At 49.5% G+C, this 18,345-nt stretch overlaps 1 protein-coding gene across 3 annotated transcripts in view; it reads right to left on the bottom strand.

Annotated features, from left to right (window-relative positions):
- The window catches only part of ak8 (adenylate kinase 8), a 257,899-nt gene that overhangs the window by 60,651 nt on the left and 178,903 nt on the right, over positions 1-18,345 (bottom strand). For all 3 annotated transcript variants that reach the window (XM_072488580.1, XM_072488581.1, XM_072488579.1), the window contains one exon: positions 14,221-14,362. In XM_072488580.1, coding sequence (XP_072344681.1) covers positions 14,221-14,362 — 142 coding nt within the window. The remainder of the gene's footprint in view (positions 1-14,220; positions 14,363-18,345) is intronic.

Here is an 18,345-nt window from a genome sequence, read left to right as displayed (position 1 = left end):
CAGACCCTTTAAAGTATCAAGAGCAGAAATTGCAAGCACTTAAAACCTCTCAGCCTTGTGTAAATAAACATTGTGCAACTGATTGCAGAGATCAGATTGCCAGAGCTGTTAATCAAGTAATGTTTTCCTTCCTTAGGGCTCAGGTGATTCAAAAGAGTAATAGAATTCTGGGCTCTAAACCAAGCCTCATATGCATTCTTGGCTGAGATCTTGCAATTATCTCGAAAATGACAGAATTCAATGCCTTGTGCAGGAATTTTGATTATAATTTCTTTTAAAAACAACATTTTATTACAGTATTTGTAATTTTATAATAAAAACAGTAACAACAGTAAACAATGCAAATCCAAATATAAACATATTGCATAAATCATCTCCATCCCTAACCAGTCCCTTTATAATTATAAGCGACAAAGTGTAAGGACATTTCATCAGTTGGATAGTCAGTACATAAAAAGTATTGCATTACGTTTCTCACCTCTGGTGTTATTTATATTCATTGCAACCACACATACAGATTTGAATTCCTTTTTCTCCCTTCACAGCTCTATATACCTGCTCAATTTCATGCTTATTTCACTAGAGTAGGGTGTAGCATAGTCTCCTCTGACTTTCTGCAGCCACCACCAGTGCCAGTATGATCAGCTGACACTGTGATCCGCTTCCATAATATGTTTAGCGTTTAGTCAGCGGGCGGGATTCTCTCAGCCCATGCCGGGCCAGAGAATCGCCGGGCCGTGCGCGAATCGCGCGGCGCCGTCCCAATGCCGTTACGCCGATTCTCCGGAGAGCAGAGAATCGGTGCCATTGGCGCCGGTACAGTGCCAGTCAAGGAACGCTCTACGCGGCCCCCCCCCGCCGATTCTCCACCCAGAATGGGCCAAGCGGATGGACAAAAAATCCGAGTCCCGCGGCGCCGTTCATACCTGATCTTACCTGGCGGGACCTCAGCGTGCATGCATCCGGGGGCGCCCTGGTGGGGGGGAAGGGGGATCCGACCCCGGGGGGGACCTCCACTGTGGCCTGGCCCGCGATCAGGGCCCACCAATCGTCGGGCCGGCCTCTCGGGCTGGGGGCCTCTTTTGCTCCGTGCTGGCCCCTGTAGTCCTACGCCATGTTGCGTCGGGGCCGGCGCGGAGAAGGGAGCCACTGCGCATGCACGCATTGGCGCCGGTCGCACTGCGCATGGTCGCAGCGGCGCAGGTAGCAGTGCGTATGCGCAGACCTGCGGTGCCCATTTGACGCTGGCATCGGCAGCTAGAGCGGCGTGGGTCGCTACAGTGCCATCCTGGCCCCCTGTAGGGGTCAGAATTGCTGCTCCTGGGAGCATGTTGACGCCGTCGTGAAACGCAACGGCGTCAACACTTAGCCTCAGGATCAGAGAATCCCGCCCAGCATGTCTGAAAATTGCCAAGGTCACTGACTTAAAATTGACACCCGCGACGGGCAGTTCAAGTCAGAAAATTTCCCAATTTAGCAGACCCATCCCAATTTAAAGTGCCTTGCAACACACAATATTAACTCCAGGGGGACAGGCGTGCGATAGAGTTGGGCCTGCTAAACCCGTAAGCAGTCACTGGGCGAGTGCTGAGGAGGGCTGTTTAAAAGGCCATATTCAGTTCTTTGGGACTTCCTCTCCCTGGCTTGTGTTTTAGGCCAGGGTTACCCACACTGTATATTGTGGGATGGAATTTGGGGAATGCAACGTACAAAATCGTAATGGTGGCCTTGAAGTTTCCTACTTTACAGTCTCAATGGAAATTCCGATTGGAGGAACAGTAATAAGTGGGGAAGGGAGGGCATAATATGTGAGGGTGAAGACAGGAAAAAGCCTCTGCACTCTGATAGCCTGTGAACCCCTCATTATTGTAGTATTAAACTGCTGCTGAACAGTCTGAGAACGATTCGATACGAGTCCCCAAATTAAGTTGCCTCATTCAGCATCACTTTGCTTCAGTGTCGTGGACATAGGCACTTAAGTGTTGGGACTTTCAGTTTCCTTTCCTTTCACTACTGATTCACACTGGGATCAAACAAGTGTGTTGACTCAATTGTGCCATGTTTGAGCTGCTTCTCCTACTCCTGGAAACTCTCACTTTTTGCTTCCCTGTTTGGCCATCCCCATTCTTCATTTCCCTGCGCGGCTATCCCCCCTCTTTGATTCACTGCCCAACTTTTCCATCGCCACTTCCCTGCCTAACCATCACCATTCTTTGCTTCACTCCCCGTCTCTCCTACTCACTGTTCCTCCCGCTCGCCAACCCTTGTCTGAACTCTCGCTCACAGCACGGTTTTGGTAAAGGAAGCAGTGAGCGGAGAGAGTCAGTGCAAATGGGGATGGTAGGGTAGAGAGGCAATAGGGATAGTTGAGTAGGGAAGTGAAGAACGTGGTTTGTTGGTTAAGGAAGTGAAGATAGGGATGATGGGTAGGGAGATAACGGGATGGTAGGGTAAGGAAGAGAAGAGTGGGATTTGTGGGTAGGGAAGTGAAGAATGGGACTGGTTGGACACTGCAAGTGAGGATGGTAGGGTAGAGAGACAATTGGTATAGTTGGGTAGGGAAGTGAAGAGTGGAATTTGTGGGTAGGGAAGTGAAGAATGGGAATGGTTGGGCACTGCAAGTGGGGATGATAGGGTAGAGAGGCAATAGGGATAGTTGGGTAGGGAAGTGAAGAGCGGAGTTTGTTGAAGTAAGTAAGTGAAGATTGGGAAGGTGTGTAGGGAGATGACGGGATGGTAGGGTAGGAAGTGAAGAATGTGGATTGTCGGGTAGGGAAGTGAAGAATGGGAATGAGAGAAGCAGCAATTGGGACCGATGAGAAGGGCAGCAGCAAGTGGGATGGTCGGACAAGGAAGCGAGCAGCAATGATGGTCAGTCAGGGAAACGGCAAGAGGTAAAAGGTCAGCCTGCGGGAGAGATGGTAAGTAGGTGGTAAATGAGTGGTAAGCTACCCAAGAAACTTTTATATTTTTAAATATTATATTTTAGAAGTTATTTCATGGTTATAAGAATTTAGCAATGTAAAATATATCAACTTGAACGGGTGCTATAACATTTTTTTCCTGGTTTGGAGAAATGGAACCACAGATTTACATTGGTTTTATCGGAAAATGTAAAGTAATTTCACTTGATGACATGATTTTCAGGAACATAACCACAACTTTAAGTGAGGACCTATTGTAATTACTTGCAGGTCACATCATGGACAAGTTTGAATTTAGCCAGGGTCTCCAGATTGCTCTGCCACTGTGTCAGAGCCACTGCCCAGGTGCTAGGCTGGCGGTGCCAGGTTGGAACTGCTAAGGATCAGGGCCTGAGGGGTGGGGACATGCCTATAAAAGGTGTGTGGGGGGGGGGGGGGGGGGGGGGGGGAAGGGCAGTATGAAGGGTGTGGGGGGGTGAAGGGGAGATATGAAGGGGGAGTTCCCAGTGATGCCATAGCGGGTGTGTTCACTTTCGGGGCGGCAGGGGGTGGCTGCTGCTCAGTGAGGGGTCATATTGTCCATGGTGGGGGATGAGGGGGACCCTCAAGGTCACTTAGAGATCAGGGCACCCTTTCAAAATGGTGCTCTGATCTCTGAGGGACCGGTCTGGCCAGCAAGTTTAGTTCCCCAGTGCTGAAAATAGGCTAAACCAGTGAGAAACTCCCCAGCCCTGTAAAAATGACGAAGGACGGGATTTAACGAGCGAACCACTGCATGTTTTTCAGCATGGAGGCAGCCCATCAGCGGGATTTTCTAGTCCGTTGTCAACAGGATTTCCCATTGACTGCACCTCTCGTCGCCGGGAAACCCGTGCTCCATTGGTGGAACCAGAATAACCCACTGGTGTTAATAGTATGTAAATTCCTTCCTAAGTGTGGAGAATACAGGTCTAGATCTCACCCAAAAGGCAGATGGGAAACAGCCAGCCAGACTTGCTTCCCGATCTCCGAAGCCCCCAAAGAGACCCCTGACCCTTCCTCCCAGCCCGAATGCCCTGGCCCCCCCAACACCCATGCATGGCAACCCCCCCCCCCCGATCACACGCACACAAAAAATGCAGCTTGGCGACTTGGCAGTGCCAACCTGGCATCTGGCAGTGCCACCTGGGCTCACAGGTAGCACTGCCAGGGTGCCAGGCTGGCACTGCCAAGGTGCATAGATGGCACCAACCGTGTCAGGGCACCACCCTGTCCAAAGGGCATATAGCTGGGGGCCTCCAATCCCCTGGGAGACCCCCACGGATCTAGTACCAAACTGCGCTCGCTCAACGTCTCCACGATGAAGGGAATAGATTCCAATGCCTCAGGCACCTCAGGTACTAGCTGTTTTGCTTTAATATGCAGATTTTCCAAAAAGTGATCCCACCCACAAAGGGCAGGATTTACATCGCAATGTCTTGCAAAATCAAGATGGATCTTGCGAGGCGTTGGAGCCAGGTAGATCCCGAGAGCAGTGTCTCCCGGATTTTATCGGCCACGCTGCAGCGCGGCGAGCTACATATCTTGTGCAGTGTGGCAATTGGATTATGTCCAACGTCATTTTTTGAGAGAATTCCACCCTTCATTTTGATACTAAGTTATCTGCAATTTTATAATTCTGATTTACAAAGTCTTTTGCATACTGATATTTTTCTTCAGGCACTGCAATCCTTTCCAGCTTATTAATTGTATATACTTAACCTGAAAACAACGTCTCAAACAATCTCTTGTGAAACATAGATAGAGCTGTGTGTTTGAACACCCAGGGCCGGATTTTGCAGAATCTGGACCTTTAAAAATCTCTTCCCCCCCCCCCCCCCCCCTATTCTGGCAAATCTAATTTTTGCTAGTAGGGGGAAGGGCTGGGGAGTGGGGAAACCCAAAGTCAACATACATAATTTTGGCTGTTGCAATGGTCTGACCACACAATGTGAGAGTCATGAATTCATGGAGTGAAGGTAAATGCTCTTGAGGGGCAGATAAATTCTTTTTAACATTCATGATTTTTGTTTTACAAATTTAGAGTACTGTGGTAATACCAGGTATTGCGGTACCTGAGAGGTGGATGACCATTGGTTAGACCCAGGAGGCTACAATTGGCTGATGTACATAGCTCCGCCCTGAGAGGCAGAGTATAAGAACCAATGCCATCCCATCAGCCTTCACTTTCTGTATTGAAGCTGCTGGGGAAGAATTCTAGCAGATTAAAGCCTATTAATTATGCCTCATCTTGTCTTGAGAGTAATTGATTGCGCATCAATTTAATCTGTTACAACTTCAGTTGAAAGGATGGATCTCCGTATCAAACCGGAGTGCCTTCAGCTCAGCCCCCACGCGGACAACTCTGCTGCTATTTTCAAGCATTGGCTGGCGTGCTTTAAGGGCTACCTCGACACGGCCACCGACACCCCCACGGAAGGACAAAAGATGCATCTCCTACGCTCACGGGTCAGCCCTGGGATCTACCCTCTTATCGAGGAGGCGGCGAATTATGCTGCCGCGATCGAGCTGCTAGGAGGACATTATATCTGCCCTGTGAACCAGGTCTATGCTCGTCACCTGCTGGCGACTAGGAGGCAAAGCCCCAAGGAAACAATGGAAGACTTCTACCGGGCGCTGCTGGTGCTGGGCCGAAACTGTGGCTGCCCGCCAGTTTCGGGGAACGAGCACACGGAACTTTTGATCAGGGATGCTTTCGTGGCAGGTATGACCTCCCCCAATATCCGCCGAAGGCTCCTAGAAATGGACACTCTGGGACTTGCAGAGGCACAGGCCCTGGCGGGGTCCATGGACGTTGCATATAAAAACGCGCTGTCCTTTGCTCCCAATCGTGCGGCGGCCCCCTGGGCTGCGTGGCACCCCGTAGCGGCAGCCCCTCAGACCTTTCCCCTGACCCCGCAAGCCTGCGTGGCGGGACGTTCCGCTAACGCCGCCGGACACCGCTGTTTCTTCTGCGGGCTGGCGAATCATCCCTGCCCCGCTGCCCGGCCCGCACCGCCACCTGCAAAGGGTGCGGCAAGAAGGGCCACTATATGGGGGAGTGCCAGGCCTGCACCATCGCCGCGGTCTCCAGCGACTATCGGCAACCCCCGTTTCAGGCCCCGACCGCCCAGCGCTCACTGCCACCCCCCTATCCTAAGGCCACGTGCGACCCACGGGTGTGGCCATTTTGCCCCCCGGACACCACGCTGGATGAGTGGGCGCCGCCATTTTGTTCCTCGCCGCCGCCATCTTCTTCATCCCCGGACACCATGTGCGACCCATGGGTGGCGCCATCTTGGATGGGGCCCCAGGCCCCCAGCACAGCCGACTACATGCTGCCCGACCAGAAATCTTCATTACTGCAGCTGGCCTCGGTGACTCTGGACCAGAGTCGGCCCCGGACGCTTGCGAAAGCAACAACAACGATCTCCATCAACGGCCACGAGACGTCGTGCCTGATCGACTCTGGGAGCACAGAAACCTTTGTTCACCCTGACACGATAAGGTGCTGTTCTCTTGTCACCCATCCCGTAAATCAAAGGATCTCCCTGGCCTCCGGGTCACACGAACCTCACTGTCCAAGGCAGGGAATTCCACAATTTCCACCTGTACGTCCTGCCGCACCTCTGCGCAGCCATCCTCCTTGGGCTGGATTTCCAGTGTCATCTGCAAAGCCTGACTTTTAAATTTGGCGGCCCTATACCCCCCCTTACTGTCTGCGGCCTCGTGACCCTTAAGGTCGACCCGCCTTCCCTGTTTGCGAACCTCACCCCGGATTGCAAACCCGTCGCCACCAGGAGCAGACGGTACAGTGCCCAGGACCGGACCTTTATCAGGTCTGAGGTCCAAAGGCTGCTGGGGGAAGGGGTCATCGAAGCGAGCAACAGTCCCTGGAGAGCTCAAGCAGTGGTGGTAAAGACCGGGGAGAAACATAGGATGGTCATTGACTACAGTCAGACCATCAACAGGTTTACGCAGCTGGATGCGTACCCTCTCCCCCGTATAGCCAACCTGGTGAACAGGATCGCGCAATACAAGGTTTTCTCCACGGTGGATCTCAAGTCTGCCTACCACCAGCTACCCCTCCGTAATGGTGACCGCAAGTACACTGCCTTCGAAGCAGATGGGCGGCTCTATCACTTTTTAAGGGTTCCCTTCGGTGTCACGAACGGGGTCTCGGTCTTCCAACGAGAGATGGACCGAATGGTTGACCGGTACGGCTTATGTGCAACGTTCCCGTATCTGGATAACGTCACCATCTGTGAACATGGCCAGCAGAACCACGACACCAACCTCCGCAAATTTCTCCAGACCGCGAAAATCCTTAATCTGACATACAATAAGGATAAATGCGTGTTTAGCACCGACCGTCTAGCCATTCTAGGCTATGTAGTGCGAAGTGGAGTCATAGGCCCCGACCCTGAGCGCATGCGCCCCCTCATGGAGTTCCCCCTCCCTCACTGCCCCAAGGCCCTAAAGCGCTGCCTCGGGTTCTTCAGCTATTATGCACAGTGGGTCCCCAATTACGCAGACAAAGCACGACCCCTGATCTAGTCCTCAACCTTCCCCCTGTCGACGGAGGCCCGCCAGGCCTTCAGCCGCATCAAAGCAGACATTGCAAAAGCCACGATGCGCGCCATTGACGAGTTCCTCCCCTTCCAGGTCGAGAGCGATGCGTCCGACGTAGCTCTGGCGGCCACCCTCAACCAAACGGGCCGGCCTGTGGCTTTCTTCCCCCCTACTCTCCATGCTTCCAAAATTTGCCACTCCTCGGTCGAAAAGGAGGCCCAGGCCATAGTAGAAGCTGTGTGACACTGGAGGCATTATCTGGCCGGCAGGAGATTCACTCTCCTCATGGACCAATGGTCGGTTGCCTTCATGTTCGATAATGCACAGCAGGGCAAGATTAAGAACGACAAGATCTTGCGGTGGAGGATAGAACTCTCCACCTACAATTACGAGATCTTGTACCGTCCGGGGAAGCTGAACGAGCCTCCTGATGCCCTGTCCCGCGGCACTTGTGCCACCGCACAAGTGGACCGCCTCCGATCCCTCCACGAGGACCTCTGCCACTCGGGGGTCACTCGTTTCTTTCATTTTATCAAGACCCGCAACCTGCCCTACTCCATCGAGGAGGTCAGGACCGTCACCAGGGACTGCCAAACCTGCGCGGAGTGCAAACCGCAATTCTACCGCCCAGAGAGGGCGCACCTAATAAAGGCTTCCCGTCCCTTTGAACGCCTCAGCATGGATTTCAAAGGCCCCCTCCCCTCCACCGACCGCAACACGTACTTCCTTAACGTGACTGACGAGTACTCCCGGTTCCCATTCGCCATCCCCTGCCCAGACATGACCACAACCACTGTCATCAAGGCCCTCCAGGGTATCTTTACACTGTTTTGTTTCCCCGCATACATTCACAGTGATAGGAGGTCCTCCTTTATGAGTGACGAACTGCGTCAATTCCTGCTCAGCAAGGGCATCACCTCAAGCAGGATGACAAGTTACAACCCCCGGGGAAATGGGCAGGTAGAGAGGGAGAACGGAACGGTCTGGAAGACTGTCCTGCTGGCCCTACGGTCCAGAAATCTCCCAGTCTCCCGCTGGCCGGAAGTCCTCCCGGTGGCTCTCCACTCCATCCGGTCACTGCTCTGTACAAGCACGAATCAGACACCTCACGAACGTCTCCTTGTTTTCCCCAGGAAGTCCTCCTCCGGGACCTCGCTCCCAACCTGGCTAGCGACACCCGGACCCATCCTGCTTCGGAAACATGTGAGGGCGCACAAGTCGGACCCGTTGGTCGAGAGGGTCCACCTGCTACACGGCAACACCCAGTTTCCTGACGGCCGCCAAGACACGGTCTCCCTTCTGGACTTGGCGCCCGCCGGAACCCCACGCGCACCCGCACCATTGCCCCCACCCCCACCCTCCCCACAGCACCTAACTGGAGGGTCAGTACTCCCGCCGCTCCTGCCTAGGCCCGAGCTCACACCGACGCCCCCTACAGGCGCCTTAGCCCCCTGTCCACCTTTTGCCCCAACAGCGCCACCTAGGGGTGACGAAGCTGCCTGGGAGGACGACATCACGTTCCCGTAGTCGCAACCGCCGGGACCCCCATCAGAATCACCGCCGAAGCCCAGACGCTCCAGAAGGACGACCAGGCCACCCGATCGACTGATTGCTGCACTATGAACACTTTGTTATTACCCTCAACATCACGGTACCTCCATACCTGGTCATACCATGCGAAAGGCGACTATTAATGCTGGCCATCACCCCGCCGGGTTCTTTTTTAACAGGGGGTGAATGTGATAATACCAGGTATTGCGATACCTGAGAGGTAGATGACCATTGGTTAGACCCAGGAGGCCACCATTGGCTGATGTACATAGCTCTGCCTGAGAGGCGGAGTATAAGAACCAATGCCGTCCCAGCAGCCTTCACTTTCTGTATCGAAGCTGCTGGGGAAGAGTTCTAGCAGATTAAAGCCTATTAGTTATGCCTCAACTTGTCTTGAGAGTAATTGATTGCGCATCAAGTACCCAATTCTTTTTTTTCCAATTAAGGGGCAATTTATTGCGGTCTTACCAGGCACATCTTTTGGATTGGGGGGGTGAGACCCACGCAGACACGGGGAGAATGTGCAAATTCCTCACGGACAGTGACCGAGAGGTCAGGGATTGAATCTGGGTCCTCAGCGTTGTGAGGCAGCAATGCTAACCACTGTGCCACCGTGCAGCCCAACATTCATGATCTTAAGTATTTTGAATTTCACATTCTTTAAACTGTAATTGGTTACAGTGGATACTTTTGAGAAGGAGAATTTTGAAATTAACTGCTATTACATGCAGCCCCCCCCCCCCCCCCCCCCCCCCCCGCCCACGGCCAATTGCGGCTTTCTCCCCCCCTTCCTCCCCCAGGCTTCCCAAAAGCACGTCTTGTGCCTCCAACCCTCTCGCTCGCCATCCAGGTTGTCTATTTGGTTGGGCAGGAGATGGACCTAAGCATGCATGAGGTGTTGCTTTTAAGATTGGCTGGTCCTCCACTTTCACGATCTTGCCAAGGTTTTCAGCTATTTTCAGCGTCACCTGCACCCTTCCTGGAAATAGTAGGGCCATAGGTTCAAATCGTAAATTAATCCCAGCTACTGCTGCTGAAAATCAGCTATATGTGACAAGTTAATTTTCAATACCGGAGTAATATAACAAAAGTTCTAAATCTAGTCAATGACTTTGAAGTGATTACTTATTTAAATGAATTCTATCTTTGCAATTTTAATGAATAAATAATTCCAAGACCACAGACTCCAGGATGATCGTAATTAATTCTGCTTTATGACTGGAAACTTATTTTTAGCTGTAACTAAGGGGCATTGTGGAATTTGCAGCAGTAGCTTGTCTATAGAACCCTCCAGCCTTTCCTCATAAGATCTTCCCTCCATACCAGGCAACATCCTGGTAAATCTCCTCTACACCCTTTCCAATGCTTCCGCATCCTTCCTATAATGCTGCGGCCAGAACTGCACACAATACTCCAAATGCGGCCGCACCAGATTTTTGTACAGCTGCAACATGACCTCATGGCTCCAAAACTCAATCCCTCTACCAATAAAAGCTAACACACCGCACGCCTTCTTAACAACCCTATCAACCTGGGTGACAATTTTCAGGGATCTATGTACATGGACACCGAGATCTCTCTGCTCATCCACACTGCCAAGAATCTTACCATTAGGCCAGTACTCTGTATTCCTGTTATTCCTTCCAAAATGAATCACCAAACACTTTTCTGCATTAAACTCCATTTGCCACCTCCCATCCCAGCTCTGCAGCTTATCTATGTCCCTCTGTAACCTGCAATATCCTTCCGCACTGTCCACAACTCCACCGACTTTAGTGTCATCCGCAAATTTACTCACCCATCCTTCTATACCCTCCTCCAGGTCATTTATAAAAACAGATCCTTGTGGTACACCACTAGTAACTGGACTCCAGGCTGAACATTTCCCATCAACCACCACCCTCTGTCTTCTTACAGCAAGCCAATTTCTGATCCAAACCGCTAAATCACCCTCAATCCCATGCCTCCGTATTTTCTGCAATAGCCTACCATGGGGAACCTTATCAAACGCTTTACTGAAACCCATATACACCACATCAACTGCTTTACCCTCGTCCATCTGTTTGGTCACCTTCTCAAAGAACTCAATAAGGTTTGTGAGGCACGACCTACCCTTCACAAAACTGTGTTGCCTATCCCTAATCAAATTATTCCTTTCTAGATGATTATAAATCCTATCTCTTATAATCCTTTCCAAGACTTTGCCCACAACCGAAGTAAGGCTCACTGGTCTATAGTTACCGGTGTTGTCTCTACTCCCCTTCTTGAACAAGGGGACAACATTTGCTATCCTCCAGTCTTCTGGCACCTTTCCTGCAGACAATGATGACATAAAGATCAAAGCCAAAGGCTCTGCAATCTCCTCCCTAGCTTCCCAGAGAATCCTAGGATAAATCCCATCTGGCCCAGGGGATTTATCTATTTTCACACTTTCCAGAATTGCTAACACCTCCTCCTTATGAACCTCAATCCCGTCTAGTCTGGTAGCCTGTATCTCAGTATTCTCCTCGACAACATTGTCTTTTTCCTGTGTGAATACTGACGAAAAAGATTAATTTAGTGCCTCTCCTATCTCCTCGGACTCCACGCAGATCTTCCCACTAGTGTCTCAGAGTGTGCTATTAAATGCAGGTGCTGGTCTGTTTGTAATGGTAAAGAAAGATTTTTCATTTTCCCATCCACAGGATGCCCAAAACACCTTTCAAAAAATGGACTACTTCTGAATTGCGGTCATAGCTTTTGCATTCACAAGTGCAGCAGCCAATTTGTGCATATGGTCCCACAAACAGAAAATGAGTGAACGAATAAATGATTAAAATATCTGTTTTTAGAAGGTTGAAGGAAGAATATTGGCCAAGGCACAGGTTGAATGTTCTGCCTTTCTTGGTTAGTGCTACATGATTGCAACCTATGACAATACGGCACTTCCTCAATACTGTACAGATTAAATTATATAATTGACAAAAACCGTCTGATTCAGCAATGGTGTTATCAACTGTACCTAGCTGACACCCAAGCTGATACCCCACTGTTTCTTCTTACAGAACATTTAGAGTGAACATTGACCTCCCATTTATCTCTTATACATTTTGCTTAAATCCCATTTTTCTCTTAAAGTAATTTCATTAAAATAAAGAATGCCAGTGACACAAATGTGCTAAAATCAAAAAGCTCATTGGAGCTTCAACTCCATAGAGGAAGCCAATAAACAGACCCAGGTTGAATTGCACATTTATTGAAGTCTTGTTTTGGACACAGTCAGCAATATTTGTACCATGAATATAAGTGGAAAACACATGGAAAAGGTTGTGAATTTACATGAGATGCTGATTTCAAATTCCAGAATCCCCTGCCTCTAATGGACACAATTTCACAACCAAGTTCCTGGCTTATTCGGTTTTCTATTTTACCGTGGATGCAGCGCTATAATCCTCTAAAATCACACCTTATGAAAATGCTTTCTCTGCACACAGAACTAAAGAGTGATGAATATTCCACCGCATGCCCAACAAACTTTTTGTAAATGGCAAGGATAGAGGACAGGTACAGCTGTATTAGTACAATTAATGAGGAGTAAGATAGGGCTGTAGCATGCAGAGTGACATCTACCACTTGAAATGGCTAAAGACTGAGTAGCTGATAATATGGTTATTAACCTTGCTGGCCCCAAGATTGTGCTGGAGATTTCAACTCCATTTTCCCATTGAACCTTCTATTAATCTGCTGTGTGTTCTCAGTAATCCATTTGGGAATCAGCACTGGAGAATACTCCAGTCTGTGCAAACACAACACACTGATGAATTCACTTACCTGCGTTCAAGCAGTCAAAAGTCTACTGCTGAATTTCCCTGGACAGAGCGCAAATTTAGATCAAGTTATCAGTAAAATGATAGTCACAGATTTTCTAGTTTTACTAGTCAGCAATGTTTTAATTTGGTCATATTAGCCTTGTTTTGATGCAATTACATGCATTTATGATAGCTATGGCATCATGTAGTACAGAAAAGAAATTCAGTCTGTGCAAGGTTACATTTCAGGAGACTCCCTTTCTTACTGATTAGGGCAGAATTTAATATGTTTGGTGGCGAGGGATACATTTGATCAGGTAGTGGGGTGGTGGGTAGGAACGCCTTCCTGCCTCTACTCTGATTAGGTCTGTGCTGGGAAGGCCCTTGGATGGCCTTCCCATCCCGCTGCTAATTGAGGCACATGAGGGAGCACCTAATGTCCACTGAAAGGCTTCATCCAGCAGCAGGTGATGGATGGACTCACCATTCAGGGAGCACAACAAGCAAACCCATGCAGGACCTTGCAGGCTCCTTCAAAGGCACTCAGTGTCCGACTGACTGATCGAGCTCCTGGAAGGGGGAAGAGGGGCCCACTGAGAGCCACCCTCTACCCTTGCTGCCGACCACCCTCCAAGCCCCTGTGACTCCCACCCTGCAATCTGTACAAAGGCTCCCCAAACTATATTATTTTTAGAAAAAATAATATATTTTACATGTTAAGTTTATTCAATGAGCAGCTGAGTCACACAGACTAAGTTGGAACAATATCGCCGTTCCTTCACTGTCGCTGGTTAGAATCCTGGAACTCACTTCTAAACAGCACTGTGGGTGTACCTACACCACAGGGACTGTAGCGGTTCTAGAGGACAGGTCACCACCACCACCTTCTCAAAGGAAATTAAGATTGGGAAATAAATGCTGGTCTAGCTAGCGATGCCAACATTCCATGGAATAACAATAAAAAATAGGTTCACTCATTGGACTATGCTGAGTTATCTGATCTCAGCCAATGCTGCAGATACGGGATAACCTTGGTCAAGAATTGGGGAGGGTAAAATGGCTCTGGTTTCTGTTTCGTATTATCATCCACTGTAACCCTATAGTTATTGATGCTTGGTCAGGACAGCTTCAGATTTAGCTTCATTTCCCTCTGCGGTTGAACAGCCTGTTGATACTCAATATTACTCGTCAAACCATGCACTAACATGGAGGGAGTTTTGACAGGGAATTAGTGGTGCAAGTCAATTTGTTTGGTGGGATTTCACAGATCAGGCCATTATATAAAAGTTAAATTTATTTAACCCAGGTTACAATGTGCTGGTTAAAATATTACTCATGCAAAGGTTTAAAATCTTATAAACGCTTACCTGTTTGGGCTGAATCCTGCATCTTTTAGCATTTCAGCCTGTCCTGCATCTTGAGGGAATCCATGCAGTACCCAGCCTCGAGTGGAACAGTCCAGTTTACTTAGACGTTGAGATATACATTTCATTACCATAACATCTGGAACTATATCCAAAACAAACAGAATTGCACAGTCAATATCTACGGTAGCCAAGGTTATATTGCTGAGTTTAAGACAAAAACAAGAATTTTGCTAATTTGTCCACTCCAAATCTGTGTTTTTGCTTCGAAGTCTAGACTTAACGCAGTCCGATGCCAATTCAACACTCAATATTCAGGAGATGGCTGACTTTTACATGTGAATAGTACAATAGGGGCTGGTTTAGCACAGTGGGCTAAATAGCTGGCTTGTAATGCAGAATAAGGCCAGCAGCGTGGGTTTAATTCCCGTACTAGCCTCCCCGAACAGGCGCTGGAATGTGGCGACTAGGGGCTTTTCACAGTAACTTCATTGAAGCATACTTGTGACAATAAGCAATTATTATTATTATAGAATATAGAACAGTACATTATTATCTTCTTAGCCAATTTATAATTCTGAATTCACACGATGCCCTCATTTAGGCTGGATGATATTATTAATGGCTAAAAGATTCAAATATCATGAAGAGTAATTCTCACATGCTTTTAATTTCCTCCCATTGCTAATTTATGCCACTATGAAAGTAGTTTCCTTAGTTTGTCCTGTTGCATTACTTATACTTCCTTTTTACAACATTTTTTTTCAATTCACACTTTCATTAGTGAGTAAACTTAAGCATTCATTACTGTGAAAGTTCAGTATTGATTAATCATTCACAAGGTAAAGAAATCTGAAGGATTATAGATATGGTTTACGTGAATGGAATTTCAAAACGTTTATGATTCGACACATTCCAATTATTGCTTTCTCTTTTTTTTATCCTTAAAGACTATTGTATTGGAAATCAATTTCTGCGGCCTACCAATTTTTCCATAGTAAACTGGTGGGAGCACATCACGTGATCAGTTCCTTTCAAATTCATATTTCAATCATATATGATCATATCCCATTCAAGCTCATTTTATTGTGATATAATGACTTACAAAACAAATTATATTATCCATAATTTATAACCTAATGTTTCAATATACTTTTACAAGTGTAAAATGTGCCCTTAAGGAGCAATATGGCTAATGGTGCGCACTTAATCATTCTGGGCCAGAAGTGTGGCTCCACCATATCAGACACTTCCAAAGACATTGGGCGGGATTCTCTGTTCCTGAGACTAAGGGCGTGGGGCGGGATTCTCCAAGCCCGCGCCGGACCGGAGAATTGGCGCAACACACCACCCCGAGATTTTCCGAGGAGCGGAGAATCGGCGCCATTTGCGCCGGCGCATTTGGCGCGGCACCTGTCGCGGGCCTCTGTCCACGGCAGGGCCGCCGATTCTCTGGCCTTGATGGGCCGAGCGGCCACGTGGAAACTGCAGAGTCCCGCCGGCACCGTCCACACCTGCTTGCAGCCGGCGGGAAGTCTGCGTGCAGGGTCAGGGGGGCGGACTGAGGGGGGGGCTCCTTCACCGGGGGGGGCCTCCGATGGGGTCTGGCCCGCGATCGGGGCCCACCGATCGGCGGGCCAGCCTCTCCAGCCCCGGCTCTATTTTGTTATGCGACCGGCCCCTGAACACCCTCGCCATGTTGCGTCAGGGCCGGCGCGTTGAGGAAGTCCCCCATGCATGCGTGGGGGCCAGAATCAGGAGTGCCCGCTTCGCGCCATCGTGAAACGCAACGGCGCGGACACTCTGCCTCCATTTCGGAGAATCCCGCCCGTGATCGTCCCAAAAGGGAACAATGCTGAGAAACACGTGGCTATTCAACACTACTTGTACTGAATGATGGGCCTGAACGGGGAACACGCAGGTGAGGCCGCACATAGCCCCATTTTTTATAATGGGGAGCTCCGTTGCCGGAACTGCCGTTGCAGCACGAGGTCGGGACACCATTTTTAAATGGCATCGCAATCTCCGAGTCCCACAAATAAAATCCCCAACCTCCCCCGAGCCCGAATGCAATATGGGAGGGTGCGCCGGCCACCCTCAGCACCCTCTAACACCCACGGTGGGCAACCCGGCCCAATCGTGCACATCAAATGCCAGCCTGGCACCCTGGCAGTGCCAACCTGGCACCATGGCAGTGCAGGTGGCACCAGCAGTGCCATGGCATTGCACTGCCCAAAGGGCATGTAGCTGGGGGCCTCCGATCCCCTTGGAGACCCCACAAGTGCCGTTCTGTCTGGTCCTTGTTTATGGGGACCAGCACCAAACGTCGCTCGCCCGAGGTCTCCGGGAATCTGCATATTAGAGTAAGGCTTACTGCCTCGCTCTAATCTGTAGATTTGCCAAAAAGTGATCCCGCCCATTGCGGGCAGGATTCTCCTTGCAACATCTCATGAGATTGCGTTGAATCTCACAAGGTGTCGCGAGCCGGGTAGATCCCAGAAGTGAGGTCTCCCAGCTTTTAATGGCCACCCTGCGCCGCAGCGAGATGTTTTCCGGCGCAGCGTGGCTGGAAGATCATGCCCTAAGTTTTGACATCAAGGCAGGATTCGTGGACTTCCACAACAGCAAACTGGCGGCGAACCTGGACCGATTCAGCTACTGTTGAGAGGCTAGCACATGTGGAAGCAGCCGTGGAGGCAGTCAGTATGATGAGTGCTAATGTCATATTCACAGAGTTGCTTATTCATTACACATTGGACAGAATTGGTCTTCAAGAACTGTACAAACTGGAAAAACAACAAATAAATGGGCAATACACTGGTAGTAAGAGGTTGTCTTGGTGTCTTTGTATTTATAATAAATTGTACTGCATAGAGCCTTTCACAACATCAGGGCAACTTTCACAAAGATTTATTTTCAAATTGTAGTCACTGGTGATTTGTGGGCAGTCATGGCAGCTAATTTGCATACAACAAGGTCCTGCAAAAGGCAGAGACATGACCAATGCATCCGCATTTCGTGGTGTTGGCTCAGGAATGTATGTTGGCCAGGCCATCGGGAGTACAGATCAAAAAGGACCACAGATGCTGCAAATCTGAAATTAGGCACATTACAGCCTTCTGGACACAACACTGAGCTCAGGAATTTCAGACTGTAATCTCCACACGCACTCCACAACACCAATGCCAAAGCCAACCCCACGCAACCCCCCCCCCACATTGCTCTGTGCATATCTTTTGTTAATTTTCTTGCCCCATCATCATTCCCTTTAACCCTGGAAGACTGACTCTTCTGCCATTCAATCTCTCCCATCTTCCATACTAGCCATGATGTGGAGATGCCGCCGTTTGACTGGGATGGGCACAGTACAAAGTCTTACAACACCAGGTTAAAGTCCAACAGGTTTGTTTCGAATCATCAGCTTTCGGAGCACTGTTCCTTCCTCAGGTGAATCACCTGTTGGACTTTGACCTGGTGTTGTAAGACTTCTTACTATCTTCCATACAATCACACACCTTGCTTTAGTCCCTTTTTCTTACTCAAAAACAATTATATTACTAACTTTTCCCTGCTCCAATGATAAGATGATTGACCTGAAGCACCAGGTGGAATCTTCTACCCTCTCTAGTGACATGTTTGGTGGTGGGTAGGACATTTTCATTGGTTGGGTTGGTGGCGGGTGAGCATCCCACAGCCTGCCCGCCACCACCAAAATGAAGTCCGGGGCAGGTAGGCCCGTGGTCAGCTTTCCACCCTGCTGCCAATTGAAGGCCTTAAACAGACAATGAATGACCATCTATAAAACCTCATTCTGCTGCTAGTGTTAACTAAGTGCGGGGGGGGGGGGGGGGGGGGGGGGGGGGCTGTTATCACAGCATAACAAATAATTCTGTGCGGGGTGCTTGCTCTCTCATTAAAAAGGAGGAGGGCCAATGAGAGCCACCTTCCTGCCCTTGCTGCTCACCCTCCTAGACTTCCTTCCCCCACGGCCCCAAAACCTCTTGACCAAAATGTACCCCTGGCCTGGGGCGATTTGCAATCATGGCCCTCCCCTTGCCCAGTGACGTTGCTGAGAAAGGAAGTCACGGGACCTGCCAGCCCTGGGGTCCAGATCCTGAGGAGATTGAG

The sequence above is a fragment of the Scyliorhinus torazame genome, chromosome 22, assembly GCF_047496885.1.
Source record: "Scyliorhinus torazame isolate Kashiwa2021f chromosome 22, sScyTor2.1, whole genome shotgun sequence".
NCBI lineage: Eukaryota > Metazoa > Chordata > Chondrichthyes > Carcharhiniformes > Scyliorhinidae > Scyliorhinus > Scyliorhinus torazame.
Note: the sequence above shows the minus strand (reverse complement) of the source record. Positions and strands in the feature narration are given on the sequence as shown.